Raw genomic sequence first — 16339 nt, forward strand, 5'->3', positions numbered from 1 at the left:
TTCACCCTATGCTTTTAAGATGCTATACGTCATTCACTGTAAATAGTTGATTCATATTAAATTCACATTTGTGTAATATTTATAATTCAGAAGCAATTCTTAACATATGAAATGTTTATTTCTATTGCACTAAGAAAAAAATGAATGTATCTGGGCGCTGTAAGTAACTGACAATGTCTTTTTGGGTAAACATGTTTATTGGTAATAAAAGTAATTTTATAATGCTTGTTTTATTGTTCTCCCCAGCACAACAAATTCATTTAAGGGATTTTAATAAACGTACCAAACCTAAATTCTATGCATTGATTGGTTTGTTGTTGTTCATAGATTCTGTCCATCAACTCCTTAATCACTACATTACTAACACACACACACACACACACACACACACACACACACACACACACACACACACACACACACACACACACACACACACACACACACACACACACACACACACCTTCTAATGCTCTGCTCTTATTTTGAAAGCGGAAACCGGTAGCGTAGTGTTTATTGTTTTAAGTTTGACACTGGTTATTTTTCAGCACAGCATGCAGTTTCAATCCCGGACAGCTCTTTACCACAGCATCACAGAAGGGAGGGGAAAACGTCAGACAATGGAGACAGACAGCTTGCTGTGATTTATGGAGCTCAGGCGGAAGGATCTGTGGTTAACATGAAAACCAACCGAGCCAGTAGGCAAAATACTATTTTATCATTATTTATCTGTGCGGGTGCATGTTAGCATGTACTGTGCGTTTTGTTTATTTTAGATTTTTCTTTTTTAGACTGATGCTTGGATAGGTTCAAGTTCGTCTCTGTAAACCCTGATTAGGGGCTTGTGTCGAGATCCATAGCGAATGATGCTTGATTACTCTGAGTTTTTTTCTTTTTTGTTGGATCTCCGATGAAATCGAGACATGCTGTGCTGCAACGAGCTGATCAGACGAATCTCCGCTCTGTTCCCAACAACTCACGGTAAGTAACGGCCAGCTAATATAACTGAAATAAGGCTGAAATATTTCTGTGTATGCACCTGCTCTGCAGCCTACAGCTGCTTTTACTGTCGAAATGCAGGTGGATTACATTTCTGCAAGGTTTGACGTCGATAATAGTCCTTGTTTTGACTAGCTATGTGCAGAGACGTCTGGGGCACCGGTGCTCAAGCGAAAAATATTATGATATTTAACGAGGCCTAACGTTACAATTATTTATAGGCAAACGTTACATGTTTTTACTGACAATTATATCCCATTTTTGTCAGTAGGCCTATGTCGTTTCTTAAAAAGTTATTTTCACACAATTGGATCTCTTCTTTGCCTCTCTAGCTTGGTTCATACTTTTTCAACCTGAGACCAGATTAATGATTGGCTGCAGTGAGCTTTATAAAAGAGATGACCTGTGCTAAGAACACACCACCATCTCACACAGTCACAGAACCTCTGTGAATAACAGTTGATTACTTAACTTAGCTTTATGCCGAATTACATTTTTAACATTGTGCAAAAGGACTGACAGAAGACCTCAGATTTTAAATTCATAAGGTTTTTGGTGATGGAAAGTTCTATTGCTTGTATCAGTTGGAGGAAAAGTTGATTAGAATAAAAAATCCATTTTTACTACTGTGAGTTTGTTCAGATTTACATATTTCACACATAGGCCTAGCTAATGAACAAATCCAGATATAATCCATCTCAGATCACATACATTGTCTCTGACTATGGCACTAGCAAAACAGACGAACAGAGTGGCTGAAACGTAACTAACTGAAGTATTGTCAACATCTGAGAAGAACAGGGTATATAAAGCGGAGGTTGATTGTGGCTGATGACATGAATCATCACTCCTAGACAGACAGGAACAGAGAGCACTCAGGTTTGGTCATAATAAATCCTTAAAGCTTTAGTGCTTAACGTTTTTATATTAATAAACGTCTGTTACATTCAAGCCATTGCCAAATGAGTTGATACAAAGCTAATTAAGACTGTCAGCTCCACCACTCGCTCTACAGGGCGTTCGATTTGTATGTGTTAACTAGGGGTGCACGATTCAGAAAATGTCATGATTCAGTATCGAATTTTAGGCTCAAGATTTGATTCAAAATCGATTTTCGATTCAAAAACGATTCTCAATTAAAAAAACGACACCACCTGTGGGAGGAACCGTTGGGGTCGGGTGCGATGCCACATGGGTGGCAGTGAAGGTCAGGGGCGTCGACGGACCAGACCCGGGCGGCAGACGCTGGCTCTGGGGACGTGGAACGTCACCTCTCTGTGGGGGAAGGAGCCGGAACTGGTGCGGGTTAGATCTACCGGTTAGATCTGGTGGGGCTTACCTCTACGCACAGTCTTGGTTCTGGAACCATACTCCTGGATAGGGGTTGGACTCTTTTCTTCTCCGGAGTTGCCCAGGGTGTGAGGCGCCGGGCGGGTGTGGGGATACTCACAAGCCCCCGGCTGAGCACCGCTGTGTTGGAGTTTACCCCGGTGGACGAGAGGGTCGCCTCCCTACGCCTGCGGGTTGTGGGGGGGAAAACTCTGACTGTTGTTTGCATATGCACCAAACAGGAGTTCGGAGTATTCGGCCTTCTTGGAGACCTTGACTGGAGTCCTGCATGGGGCTCCAGTGGGGGACTCCATTGTTCTGCTGGGGGACTTCAACGCACACGTGGGCAATGATGGAGACACCTGGAGAGGCGTGGTTCGGGAGGAACGGCCTCCCTGATCTAAACCAGAGTGGTTGTTTGTTGTTGGACTTCTGTGCTAGTCATGGATTGTCTATAACGAACACCATGTTCGAACATAGGGATGCTCATAAGTGTACCTGGTACCAGAGCACCTTAGGCCGAAGGTCAATGATCGATTTCATAATCGTTTCATCTGATCTGAGGCCGTATGTTTTGGACACTCGGGTGAAGAGAGGGGCAGAGCTGTCAACCGATCACCATCTGGTGGTGAGTTGGGTCAGGGGGTGGGGGAAGACTCTGGACAGACCTGGTAAGCCCAAACATGTAGTGCGGGTAAATTGGGAACGTCTGGAGGAGGCCCCTGTCCGACAGACTTTCAACTCACACCTCCGGCGGAGCTTTTCGTGCATCCCTGTGGAAGCTGGGGGCATTGAACCCGAGTGGACGATGTTCAAAGTTTCCATTGCTGAAGCTGCGGCGAGGAGCTGTGGTCTTAGGGTGTTAGGTGCCTCAAGGGGCGGTAACCCAAGAACGAATGTTATCCCGGAGGACTCCGGAGGCAGTTGCAGGGTACCGAAGGGCCCGAAGGGCTGCAGCCTCTGCCGTGAAAGAGGCAAAGCAGCGGGTGTGGGAGAAGTTTGGAGAAGACCTGGAGAAGGACTTTCGGTCGGCACCAAAGTGCTTCTGGAAAACTGTTTGCCACCTCAGGAGGGGGAAGCGGGGAACCATCCAAGCTGTGTACAGTAAGGATGGGACACTGTTGACCTCAACTGAAGAGGTAATAGCGCGGTGGAAGGAGCACTTTGAGGAACTCCTGAATCCGACTAATACGCCCTCTATGTTAGAGGCAGAGCTGGAGGATAACGGGGGATTGTCGTCGATTTCCCAGGCGGAAGTCACTGATGTAGTCAAACAACTACACAGTGGCAAAGCCCCGGGGATTGATGAGATCCGTCCAGAAATGCTCAAGGCTCTGGGTGTGGAGGGGCTGTCCTGGTTGACACGCCTCTTCAACATTGCGTGGAAGTCTGGGACGGTGCCAAAGGAGTGGCAGACTGGGGTGGTGGTTCCCCTTTTTAAAAAGGGGGACCAGAGGGTGTGTGCCAATTATAGGGGTATCGCACTTCTCAGCCTCCCTGGTGGGGTCTACTCCGGGGTGCTGGAAAGGAGGGTTCGGCCGATAGTCGAACCTCGGGTTGAGGAGGAGCAGTGCGGATTCCGTCCTGGTCGTGGAACAGCGGACCAGCTCTTCACTCTCGCAAGGATCCTGGAGGGAGCCTGGGAGTATGCCCAACCGGTCTACATGTGTTTTGTGGATTTGGAGAGGGCGTGTGACCGGGTCTCCCGGGAGATACTGTGGGAGGTGCTGCGGGAGTATGGGGTGAGGGGGTCTCTGCTCAGGGCCATCCTATCTCTGTATGACCAAAGTGAGAGCTGTGTCCGGGTTCTCGGTAGTAAGTCGGACTCGTTTCAGGTGAGGGTTGGCCTCCGCCAGGGCTGCGCTTTGTCACCAATCCTGTTTGTAATATTTATGGACAGCATATCGAGGCGTAGTCGGGGTGGGGAGGGGTTGCAGTTTGGTGGGCTGGGGATCTCATCGCTGCTCTTTGCAGATGATGTGGTCCTGATGGCATCATCGGCCTGCGACCTTCAGCACTCACTGGATCGGTTCGCAACCGAGTGTGAAGCGGTTGGGATGAGGATCAGCACCTCTAAATCTGAGGCCATGGTTCTCAGCAGGAAACCGATGGAATGCCTTCTCCAGGTAGGGAATGAGTCCTTACCCCAAGTGAAGGAGTTCAAGTACCTTGGGGTTTTGTTCGTGAGTGAGGGGACAATGGAGCGGGAGATTGGTCGGAGAATCGGCGCAGCGGGTGCGGTATTGCATTCAATCTATCGCACCGTTGTGACGAAAAGAGAGCTGAGCCAGAAGGCAAAGCTCTCGATCTACCGGTCAGTTTTCGTTCCTACCCTCACCTATGGTCATGAAGGCTGGGTCATGACCGAAAGAACGAGATCCAGGGTACAAGCGGCGAAATGGGTTTCCTCAGGAGGGTGGCTGGCGTCTCCCTTAGAGATAGGGTGAGAAGCTCAGTCATCCGTGAGGAGCTCGGAGTAGAGCCGCTGCTCCTTTGCGTCGAAAGGAGCCAGTTGAGGTGGTTCGGGCATCTGGTAAGGATGCCCCCTGGGCGCCTCCCTAGGGAGGTGTTCCAGGCACGTCCAGCTGGGAGGAGGCCTCGGGGAAGACCCAGGACTAGGTGGAGGGATTATATCTCCAACCTGGCCTGGGAACGCCTCGGGATCCCCCAGTCGGAGCTGGTTAATGTTGCTCGGGAAAGGGAAGTTTGGGGTCCCCTGCTGGAGCTGCTCCCCCCACAACCAAAACCGGATAAGCGGACGAAGATGGATGGATGGATGGATTCCCAGCATGTAAATGTAGTTACTTTTCCCATGTGATTGCAGTAGACATACAATTTAAAAGAAAAGAAACCCAACAAATTAAATGTAGTTTATTACTTTATAGGTCTTCATACAAAAATAAAAACTTTTGCAACTAAAAACTGCTAAGTGCCAAGCATTGGCCAACTTTCAAAATACAGTTAAATCAAGTATAAAATAAAATTTTTAAATAAAAAGAGCTTTTCGTTCAGAGTGCGGTGGGAGTTTAGAGCATGAAAGAGTGTGTTGGTTGACTGATGTTAGGTACTTTAGGTTGTTGTTCGTCCACGTCTTTAATGTTAATCTCTGGGTGATGGTGTACCATGTGAGTTCTCAAGTTTGTGGTGTTTCCAAAGTACTTAACTTTCGCTTTGCGTGGCATAGCATGATTCCTATCAAGTTCCGTCTTCCCCTCGAGTTTATAAAAGACAAAATGTGCCCGAACTCTCGCCTTCAATGCAGGGGCGGAGCCAGACAATATAAACATTCGGGGCTTAGCCCAAACCTAGGGGGGGTCGGGGGCATGCTCCCCCGGTGGAGATTTTTTTCCCAATTACGTCAGCTAAATGCACTATTTTTCATGCTGTTTGAGATAATAGAATGCATAAGGATGCAAAGGAACAGTAGTTTTTCATTAATATTATTATTAGTGTTTTTTTAATTTAATTAATAATTGCTCAGATTTACACAACAAAAGATTTGACACATGGCACTGACAATTCAACCAAATACAAAGTATTTATTCAATTTCCGCATGGTTACTTATGATGTGGGGGGGTATGGGGGTCCTCCCCCAGAAAAGTTTGAGCATTAAACTCTTAATTTCCTGCATTCTGGTGAATTTGTATTTATACCTTTTTCTGAATCAATTAATGCTGGAAATCCTTTTGTAAAATGTAAACATAGATTATAATCCAAATATAAAAACATAATGGAATATATGGAAGTAAGGCTCTCAGGCATTCTGTATTGATTTCATCTATTTATTCTCCTGTAGATCAGCTTTTCTAATTATATCTGAGTCAGCACACATGTAGCCTAGGCATCATTTACTCTTCCCCTTTTTTTTTGCATCTTTTGTTGAGGAAGTAACCTCCGTAAATGTGCATATGACAATTATTCACGTCAATGATAAATTCATTCATTTTAATGAATTAATAAACCCCTGGACTGTAATATTTCAGATTTGTTTGAGCAAGATTTCTGCTCATGTCCAAAACTTTGTGCACATTCAAAATATATCTGTGTTATCTGAGGTTTGGAGGAGTCGTGATATTTTGAGAAAAATAAAGTTATAATAGTCTATATATTTCAGAAAAAAATCTACCTGCACCATAGTCTGCTGTGCATTACGTGATTGCTCTGTTGATACGGTAGATCTCTGACAGACACAGAGCACAGTTTGGGTCTCTGGTCTCTGAATGAGCGAATATTTAGGGAAGTGTCTGTACGCTGCTCTTTGCTTTTTTTCATTGGTTGTTGCGTTAAATCTTATTAGCTATTCTTTTTTTTGATTGGCTGAAAAGTGGCAGGCTCGACTAACAAGTCCAGGGGAGATGCGCTTGATTCCTGCTGGTTCCAAAGTGAGAGCGGCGCGCCAGAGAAATTTGCGGCATATTCAATTTATTATAAATAGTTTTTCCACGTAAGAAATACAATGTGTGGCGGAAGTGCTTGACAAAAGACCGAAATGAGTGACTGTCACGCTCAATTTGTGACACTTGAGAGCCCTGCAGTCACTTAACTGTTACAAGTGTTACAACAGCGGATTCACAAACCTGCACCACTTGTCCGCGGTTTGTCTGACGCTGCTTCTGAGTCACTCTCCGTCCGGTGAGGTCTGTTACTATGGTTACTAGTGTTCCTGTTCCGTATAAAAAACTTTGTTATATCCATAACTTAAGCCGGTTAGCCAGTAAGCTCGCGACACCGATGAAACATACAACATGCATGACAACAGCCCGGGTCCGTGTACTTGGCGGCCAACGGATTTTCGTTTTGAAAGGAAATAAACAAAAACAAAAAACGGCCAGTTTCCCAATTTCCCAATTTTGTGAAAATGAGAAGTTTTGAAAATGTTTTCGCTTCATTATTATTATTATTAGACTATGATGGTTGTCTTGTTGTGTAGACTAATTTTTTTTTGAATGAGAGCGGTCCGCGCTAATCTCCTGTGACCACTTCATAATAAAAGTCAACTTGAGTTTCGCCACAAGTGCCTGCTGAGCACACCACCTCCTCTCAGAAAACCCCCTTGTCGTTCCAAACTGTGAACCCAACGCAGCTGCTATATCCCCACAAGACATCCCATTCTTTCGGTTTTCTAATATAAAACTAGCATATTCGTCTAAAAACATTTTTACGTCCATATCATTCTAACTGTCCATGGTCTCATTGATGTCCAAATGATTTCCGGGTATGCAGCCGCTTACTACTAATGATCGCTTCCGGGTCACGAAAAAAAATGAATGAGGAATAAGATTTATACACACATTTTAATTTCCGAGTTCCATCTACAAACGCATCAAAGACAATCGGATAACGATTTTTTAATATCAAAACAAAAAACTAATAATGGGTTGTTTTCCGTTTTTTGTTTTCCTATTTACTAATGGTAATTGGGAAACTGGCCGTTTTTCTTTTTAGTTTTTTTCCTTTCAAAACAAAAATCCGTTGGCCGCCAAGTACACGGACCAGCCAAGGGGGTAAGCTTCGCTTCAGAACGCGAACCTACGATGGCGCCATTTTGTTGCTACAAAGCGATCACCTCTTGATAGCGTTCCACTGACCGCCATTTTTTTTTTTACGTCACTTGACTGTGAATAACTTTACATCTGAAGCGTTTAAAGACTCTATTTGTCCGTTGTTTATTTCTAAAGAAACACGACAATGTATAAAAGGCTCCATTACCTTGTACCTCACGTTATGGCTCCGTAGCAGACGTTTTTGTAAAAATAGGCTAACGATTGTGTCATAACCAAGTGACTTACTGTCGCACAGTAGAGGAATTGCCGTATAGTACAGGAGAAGCTTGCAGGCAGTTTAGACTTACATTAGCTGTTTAGGTTTAATTACTAATGTTAACTAGCATGTTAATTAGCAATAATTAGCCTGTGCTTATGTTATCTCCTTACATATACCTACACTCTCCGTCTCTATAAGATTGGGAATGATTGAGATTTCTCTTGGCACAGCTACCAGAAGACTTACAATTTTCAGACACGTTGCTCACGTCACATTTACGTTGTCTCTGTCAGTTGGAGGCTGCGCAGTAAAGCAAGAGATCACCGGAAAAGTGCTTCTAATAGCCTTCACTGTTCTCCGTCCAGAGCAACGGGGTCTGTTGGTCCATTATATATATTTGTCAATGGGACCAGCCCGCCAGCCCCTGATGACAAGTTAACGACGAAGAAGAAGATTTATATTCTTCTTCGTTAGTTTTTATTGGCAGTTGGCAAACAAGCTGAGTGATGCGCGATGCATTACCGTCCGCCACCACGCACAGTGTTTCATTTTTTTGCTGCTCCAGTCAGAAAGACTGAGAGAGGAAATGAAACAAAGTTGAAGTTATTTAAAAAAACCTAAAATATTTGGAGCTTTTGACAAAACATTCAGGGCTTAAGCCTAATTAGCCCCCCCCGCTCCGCCGATGCTTCAATGAAGATGGAGCAGGTTGAATAAGTCTTTCTGTGAGGTTTGCCATTGTTTGCGCCTACTAAACTACTTCTGCTGCACTCGTTCTTCTTTTGATTATAACAAGTGCCCAGGCGTCAGTGTGACACAGCGCCATCTATAGGAATGGCGAGCAGCTAAACTCATTTCAGGACAATAGTATACACGCCATTACAAAACGAAAAAGAAAAATATTAATTAATTTTTGGAATTCTATGAATCGATCTTGAATCGCGATATGAATGTGAATCGATTTTTTTTTTTGCACACCCCTAGTGTTAACCATGGTGGCTACGAGAGGCATGGGCTTGTGCTGTCTTGCAGAATTATAACTGAAAATGCAGTTGTTGGGTATTACAATACACTTTTAATTGAGAATGGATGCCATTGGCCACATTTAAAAGGGTAGGTGCTTGACCACCACCTAGGGTCTTTTTGTGTAAGGTCTTGACTATGTGTAATAAAATCAGCAAACTATATATAATTTTGGATTTTACTTTGTAAGTAAGCATCTCTGATTTTGTAATGTTTTATTTGTCTACTGTTGGGGCAAAATAACCCAACGCAACCCAGGAATTGAATAAACATTTAGATGTGTGATTTCCAGGTGCCGAGCTTCTCCCAAGGTAGGACCTCTTCTGTATGCCTGTTCCTGCCTCCCAGCAGCCATGGAACCCCTCCCTGAGTACTCTATGTTCATGGTCCGCATCCTGGATGAGCTGGACGCCAAGCACAACATAATTTCCTACCAGGACCTGTGCAAGTCCCTGTGCACTCGCTTCGACCTAGTGCAACTGGCCAAGCTCCGCAGCCTGCTCTTTTACACGGCATGCCTGGATCCAGCTTTTCCAGCCACCCTCTTCAAGGACAAGATGCGCTGCTCCATGGAGGACCCGCAATCCAAGAAGCTCATGGTAGCAGCAGACATTGTCACCATGTTCAACTTGATCCAGATGAATGGAGGCATAGCCAAAGACAAGCTCCCCATAGTGCATAGAGCCAAGTTCCACAAGAACCAGTCGGTGGAGCTGTGCAGGTCAAACAGTAATGACCATACATTTCAGGACTGTGAAAGAGGGCTTAGTCATGAGCACATGGATCACCCCAGGGATGAACATCATCACCACCACCACCACCATCATCACCGCCCCAAGCAGCACCCTGTAGCTCAGAGAACCCCTCCCTGTCCTAAAACATCCAACATAAACTGCAAGAAGTTTATTCCAACCTGTGACCCGAACTTTCTTCTGGGCGTCAGCAAGGACCTGAAATGTACAGCAGGCTCTCTGGACAAGCTGCACCATCTGCCCCAGTACTCCAGCGGTAGTCCACACTCTCCACCCTGTGAAATGCAGAGCACCTACTTTCCCATGGACATTGACAGCGGGTCCAACACCGACCAGGAGTCCCTGCCGCCCATCAGCCATCCAGAGACCTTCTCTGTTCACTCTTGCATCCAAAAGAGGAACATATTTAAGGAGGACTTCCACAACTTTGTGTCCTTCTCACCACAGGTTTGTGTTTTGTATTTTTATTTTTACTAGTACAGTGCCTGTTAAAAACTTTTTAAATAGGTGAACTGGTTACGTTGAAGATTGAGTTTACTCACAAAATATCACAATTAAAATGTGAAGTAATCAAACATTTGCCTCATAAACTCATGACACCATCCATCAGGCCAGTTGAGAGCCAGTCAGCAAAAATATACGTTAATCAACCACTAGAACCGGACTGAGTACAGAGACAAACTCAGCAATCGCAGGCAATATGAGTGTGTGTGGGTGTGTGTGCTTGAGAGTGAGAGGAGAGGGAAAGAAAAGTTGGAAAGCAATAAAATTAAAGAGTTTTTGTTTTTACTACATTTTTGTGACATTTTCATCAACGATATTGCATGTTGATATTACCAGAGTCAACATTTAATGACGACTGTGCTGTCTCGTCATTAGGGCCCGAGCTCAAAAGTAAAGTGCACGGAACTCATGTTTTTGTAAGTTTTTTTTTTTCTGCTGCGCAATCACATTTTTGAAGGGCTTGAGATGCTCAAACTTTGCACACGTCAGACTGTAGTGGAAGTTTCCTTTGCAGCAGGGGGAAGAGTTTTCAGAGTTTAGTAAATTGAAACAAATAAGACAGACTGAGACTAAAACCAAGTTGGGTTTTTGTATTTTATTAAAGAAGATATATTTGCAAATATAGGATCAACATGATTTCACAAAAGGCCGCAGCCCAGTGTGGAGTCAGTTTCTCAAATGAGTGAACAAGAACACTAGCTTATATGCATCTTCAGAGTTACAGCACACACGCACTTAGATTATTATGACGCTACAGTTCTTACAGGCAATCCTATACACATGAAGACAATCAGAGAAATGCAAGCGACATCTTGGAGCCATTTCGCCTCCTCCTCCCGGTACGACTTTCACCCTCCAGTTACATCTTAATTGGCATGGGAAAACTGGAGATAGTTTTAGGGTGACCTTGTCCCCCCTATCTGTTCAGACAAACAGTGCTCACATTTTGTTCCAGACTGGACACCTCAGCAGTTTAAGCAGAAACTGAGATAAACTGTCTTTCAATAATGTGAGAGAATTAAAGTAGAAATAAAAAATTAGTAATTTTTTCCATTACAAGACTTGGCGAAATTTGCAAAGTTCTGCAGTGACTAGGCTCGGGTGTGGCCAGTGGACTCCATAGCACCCAGTGTGTGGCAAATTTTACAGAGGAAGCCAGTGAGCTTAGTATGGAGATCATATTGCTGATGGTTACATAATGACTGTTGAAATGAATCACGGAAGTTGAATGTAATTTGAAGAGTGTCACATAACTATTGACACTAATCAAATGCTGAAATTACTATTCAAATATGTATTTTATTTTTATTATTTTATTATTCATGAACGGCTCATCCTATATTTACAAAATGTGATGGCTACCATCTAGGGCTACTCCTGAGGCCACCCCTACAGTGGGGTACTGATTTGTCAAAGTGGGCGTGGCCTATGGGACGCACGTTTGGATTCACCACTTACACTAATGTGAACAACTTTCAATTTAAACACTAGGTGGCGTTATAGTGTTTTTTTGCCTTTAACTCCCACATTACACATCGCACATTAGAAAACCTTACATCCACGTGTTCGTTGATTCAGGCTGAATCACTTGATATAGGCCACGGCCATTTCTGCTTAAAAGTTTTTTGCACAATAGCGCAAAATGCGCAAAACAAACTTTTTCGAACTCATCCTAGACCGTGCAATGGATCAGCACGAAACCTGGTATGTAGCATCTCCAGATGGACCCGACCAAAAGTTACTTAAAGAATTTCGCTATGTTAAAGTATGTGCTTTTGACGACCAAACTAATTTTCCTAGCTAGCTACCACACATATCATATCATATCTCGGCCAAATTAAATGTTATCAGCAAACAACTTGAGATCATTGTTCACCATCCCACTACGATATTCTGTACCAAATTTGGCGAAGATAGGCCTTTAGGGGGCGCTATAAGCAACGTTTATTTGTTTTGGCCAATAACCCAGTGCATTTAAATAGGAAATTTGCAATTGCAATATCTCTGCCAATGTAAGTGATGCTCGTTCTGCATGCTGCTCTGAGGCTCTGTACCAAATTTGGAGAAGATCGCCCATTAGGGGGCGCTATAATCAACGTAGACGAGTTTTGACCCTTTTACTCATCGATGTTAATTGCATATGTGCAATGGGAATGTACCACAGACCTTGCACCTCACACTTCTCAATATTTACTGATGTTTACCTCCTACCGTTACGATTTGGTTTTTGCTTTCACATGCTCCCCTGGTTTTTTACAATAAACAAACTTCTTAACCCATCTGACAAAGTTTCTACAACCTTCACGGTGGACAAATGCAACTCTTTTCTCTCACTTTTTCCATCCAAAATCAACACCATTCATAGGCGCCGATATCATGGGTGCTCCGGAGCTCGAGCAACCACGGAAAATACTGGGCACCCACATGTGCCACACTGCCAGTAGGCTACATTCATTTAAAATTAAACATTGCAGTTGGTGCTAAGTGGAGCATCTGTCATAAGCTAAGTTTCCATCCACTTGTCAATCGAATTATCTGAAATTCGGTAAAAAATTTAATGCGAATAAAAACCTGTGCGTAATGACGTCACATGCTGTTTTGCAATGAAATTGGTATATTGAATTGATTGGAGACATTTTAAGGTGTTTCCATTCATTTTCGCACTGAACACAACATTCAAGCAAAGATTTGCGAACAAAGTTTTGCTAGACAAAAGTAGTTGTTGTTGTTAATATTAGAAACCAAAGAAGCTACGATGGGCCTTGGGCTGAGGATCTGATCCAGCTCATTAAAAAGGTGGAACTTGCCTTTTATTTTCCCTCCGGCACTGCTGCGAGACAAATCTCTTTTATTAAGACATGTATTGCTGTTTGAGCGCCTTCCATTTACTCCAGAGGACGTCCCACGGCTTGTCGTAAACTTTAGCCGTTATATTTTGCTCGTAAATTAAATTCAAAAAGTCTCGTCTCCTCGTTCGTCCACTTACATCTGTCTTTGTTGACACCTGTCGTGTGTGTAAACAGAGCGTAAATACTGGGCGGAAATGAACTAAAACTTCTTCTTCTTCGTTTTGTGGCGGGTTGCAACAATAAAATGACCTAAAACTTAATCGCAATTCATTAATTTATTCGGCAAATAATGTTTACATCAGCGTTTATCGCATAAGCCGTATATCTATTAAGAGAAAATCCGATGAGACCGAACGTATTTCCTTTGAGTCGATATTCATGAAATTCTATCGTATTTTACTGTTTCCATAAGGCATTTTTCATTCGATATTACTTAATTCGGATAAAAATATGTGGATGGAAACATAGCTAGTGTGATTGATTATGTCGGTGGCATTGATTTTTAATTTCCCACGAAGCTGATCGCAGTTACGCGTCAGTTAAACTTTTCATCTCCAATCCTATCTGTATTTGTGAGAAGTGGTGCTGTCCTAAGTTGAAAGCCTACTTTACGGCTTTATTATCGAGTTAATAGGCGTCTGTGTTCGTGTCGGCCGCTGTCAATTTAAGGTTCTGAAATGCAAACAATTTTTGACTACTTTCGTTTTTGTTAAAGGGCGTGCGCATGTGAGCACCCACGGAGGAAAACAAATCAGAGCCTATGACACAATTTACAAAAACATGACCACCTCCCCTGCTCCTTCAACCACCAGACCCCCCCTCCACCGTCTCAGTCACTCTCTCATTTCTCTCTGCTGTCCCCTGTGGTCAGGGGGGTTAAGAAGTTTGTTTATTGTAGAGAATTGTTAAAGGTAGTCTGTATATGCATGGAGAGGAACTGTTAACCACTACGTTTGCAATGGCAATGTACCACAGACCTCGCGGCTCACACCTCTCAATAATTACTCACGTTTGCCTCCCCACCGCCAGGCTTTGGGTTCCACTTTCGCTGGCTCGCCGAGGAGTCCGGGGCGACTGACATCGGTGGCTTGGACCCCGTCATAACTGCTTGCAGTTCTAGTTCCGACAGTGGCGAAGGCCCTATTGAAAATGAAGGAATTATTAGGGCCCGATAGCCGACAGTGGCGAAGGCCCTATTGGAACTGTAGGAATTATTAGGGCCCGATAGCCAACAGTGGCGAAGGCCATATTGGAACTGAAGGAATTATTATTACGGCAAATTAATTGGCTTTTTGAGGGGCTTAACATATTCTAAAACTCACAAAAATTAAGGGCTTCGTTTAACGGAGACTCACAAAACTTGGTAGACATATGTAGCATGTCAAGACGTACAAAAAAGCTCATTGGAGCAATACCCTAAACCCAACAGGAAGTCCGCCATTTTGAATTGAAAGTTCGAAATTAGTGCGATTTTGGCCATTTCCACATGTCGCACTTTAACAAACTCCTCCTAGAGATTTCATCTGACAAACTTTCCTCACTCCTTGTCCACGGACAGCTGTAGGCTTGTACCCCGTGTTGATGTTCTGTGCATTGTCGGACACATGCAGCCACTTTCCTGAAACCGCTTGAGAGACTGACAAGTCCACAGTGGCATGTATGTCCGAGCCTATCTCCACCGCCTCCACCTGCAGGTTGTCAACTGTGTTGTTTGGAATGAAAAGGAAAAAACAGGACGCCAAGAACACGGCTGATATTGCTTTTATATATTTATATATATAAAATATTAGTGCTTTAGCGATACACTAATCTCACGATACGATAAGATACACGATATTCAGCTCACGATACGATATATATCACAATATTCGATATAATTCAATACACTTACATCATTTTCTGAAAAATTTAAAGGAGACAGAGTGATTTTGGTGACATCTTGTGAGTGTTCCATTTACTTGGATTTAATTAATTGAACTGAAAACATCAATTACACAATATATGTCTCTGACTGGACAGAGAGTCTACAGCAGGGATCATCAACTACATTTTTTTCAGAATATTTCTAAGCACTAAGGACTTTCAAATAAAGAAAATGAATTTATACCTAATACGCCTATTCTTGTTCGTAATTTTCACTTTCTTACTGAATTAATGCTATATATATATTTTGTATGTATTAGTGTAAGCAAACAAAAATAAAAAAAACATGGAAACTCCATAATGATAACTGGCTCTTTAACTAGAAAAAGATCTCAGACTAGGAGGCAGTTCACTGAGGAGTGATGGTTAAAGTCTGTGATTATGGAAACATTGTTGTAGTATGCAGCATCTTGATTGGTGGAAAATGCTTGCAGAAAGAAAGGCTGTTGTCAGGTAAACATGTCACTGTCAAAGAGGCTGAAACAAAAAGTTGACGTGGAAAAGCCCAGCTTTAATGATGAATGGACTGATAAGCAGGCTATGCACTTGTCATGTATGCCTCATTTGCAGTGAAACAATGTTGTTGCAAAATAATACAACCAGCATCATCATCATCACTCGAACATAATGATCGCGTCATTCACGTGCATATTAAGTAGCTCCAGATTGTCCGCTCTAGCGGTGAGTTTGGTTTGTTCAGCCAACAGTGAGGTTTACAAGAATTTGTCAAAATTTCCAGATTCCCGGCAACCTAAGATAAACAGTTAGACTAAAAACTGACAGCTTTTGTTTTAGCTTGTTTGTAAAACTTCGCTATTTGCAGAGTAGAGCTGTGTTTGCGTAAAACAGCGCGGTGGACTGAGCAGATTGAAATATCGCTTTCTACATGTTTATGCCGGTCTACACAGGTGAGTGCATTGATAAGTATTGACTTTCTACTCACGAAGGTTTAATTGTAGCCTATTTACAGAAAGGAGACTAGCGTGAGTTCATCTGCCCCAGTGGCTGTTAGTAACTCTGTATCGTTCCCAGTCAGGTGCTGCGTGTTTTAACCTTTAACGCACACACATCTCGGCTCAGCTGTGTGTTTGGAGCTCGGGCGTCGCTGTACAGAATCCCGGCATGTGAATAGAGATGTAAATACGGGGCTGGGTTTTTGCTCTAAATGCTTGAAATGATAAATAACAGAACACATT

The 16339-nt window shown here is 43.2% G+C and overlaps 1 protein-coding gene across 2 annotated transcripts in view; it reads left to right on the top strand.

The window, feature by feature from the left end:
• The first annotated feature begins 566 nt into the window (after positions 1 to 566).
• minar1 (membrane integral NOTCH2 associated receptor 1) overlaps positions 567 to 16339 on the top strand; it is a 137012-nt gene continuing 121239 nt past the window's right edge. For both annotated transcript variants that reach the window (XM_028576130.1, XM_028576138.1), the window contains exons 1-2: positions 567 to 981; positions 9408 to 10314. In XM_028576130.1, the coding sequence (XP_028431931.1) occupies positions 911 to 981; positions 9408 to 10314 (978 nt within the window). In that variant the 5' untranslated portion in view covers positions 567 to 910. The remainder of the gene's footprint in view (positions 982 to 9407; positions 10315 to 16339) is intronic.

This window comes from Perca flavescens, chromosome 1 (assembly GCF_004354835.1).
Source record: "Perca flavescens isolate YP-PL-M2 chromosome 1, PFLA_1.0, whole genome shotgun sequence".
NCBI lineage: Eukaryota > Metazoa > Chordata > Actinopteri > Perciformes > Percidae > Perca > Perca flavescens.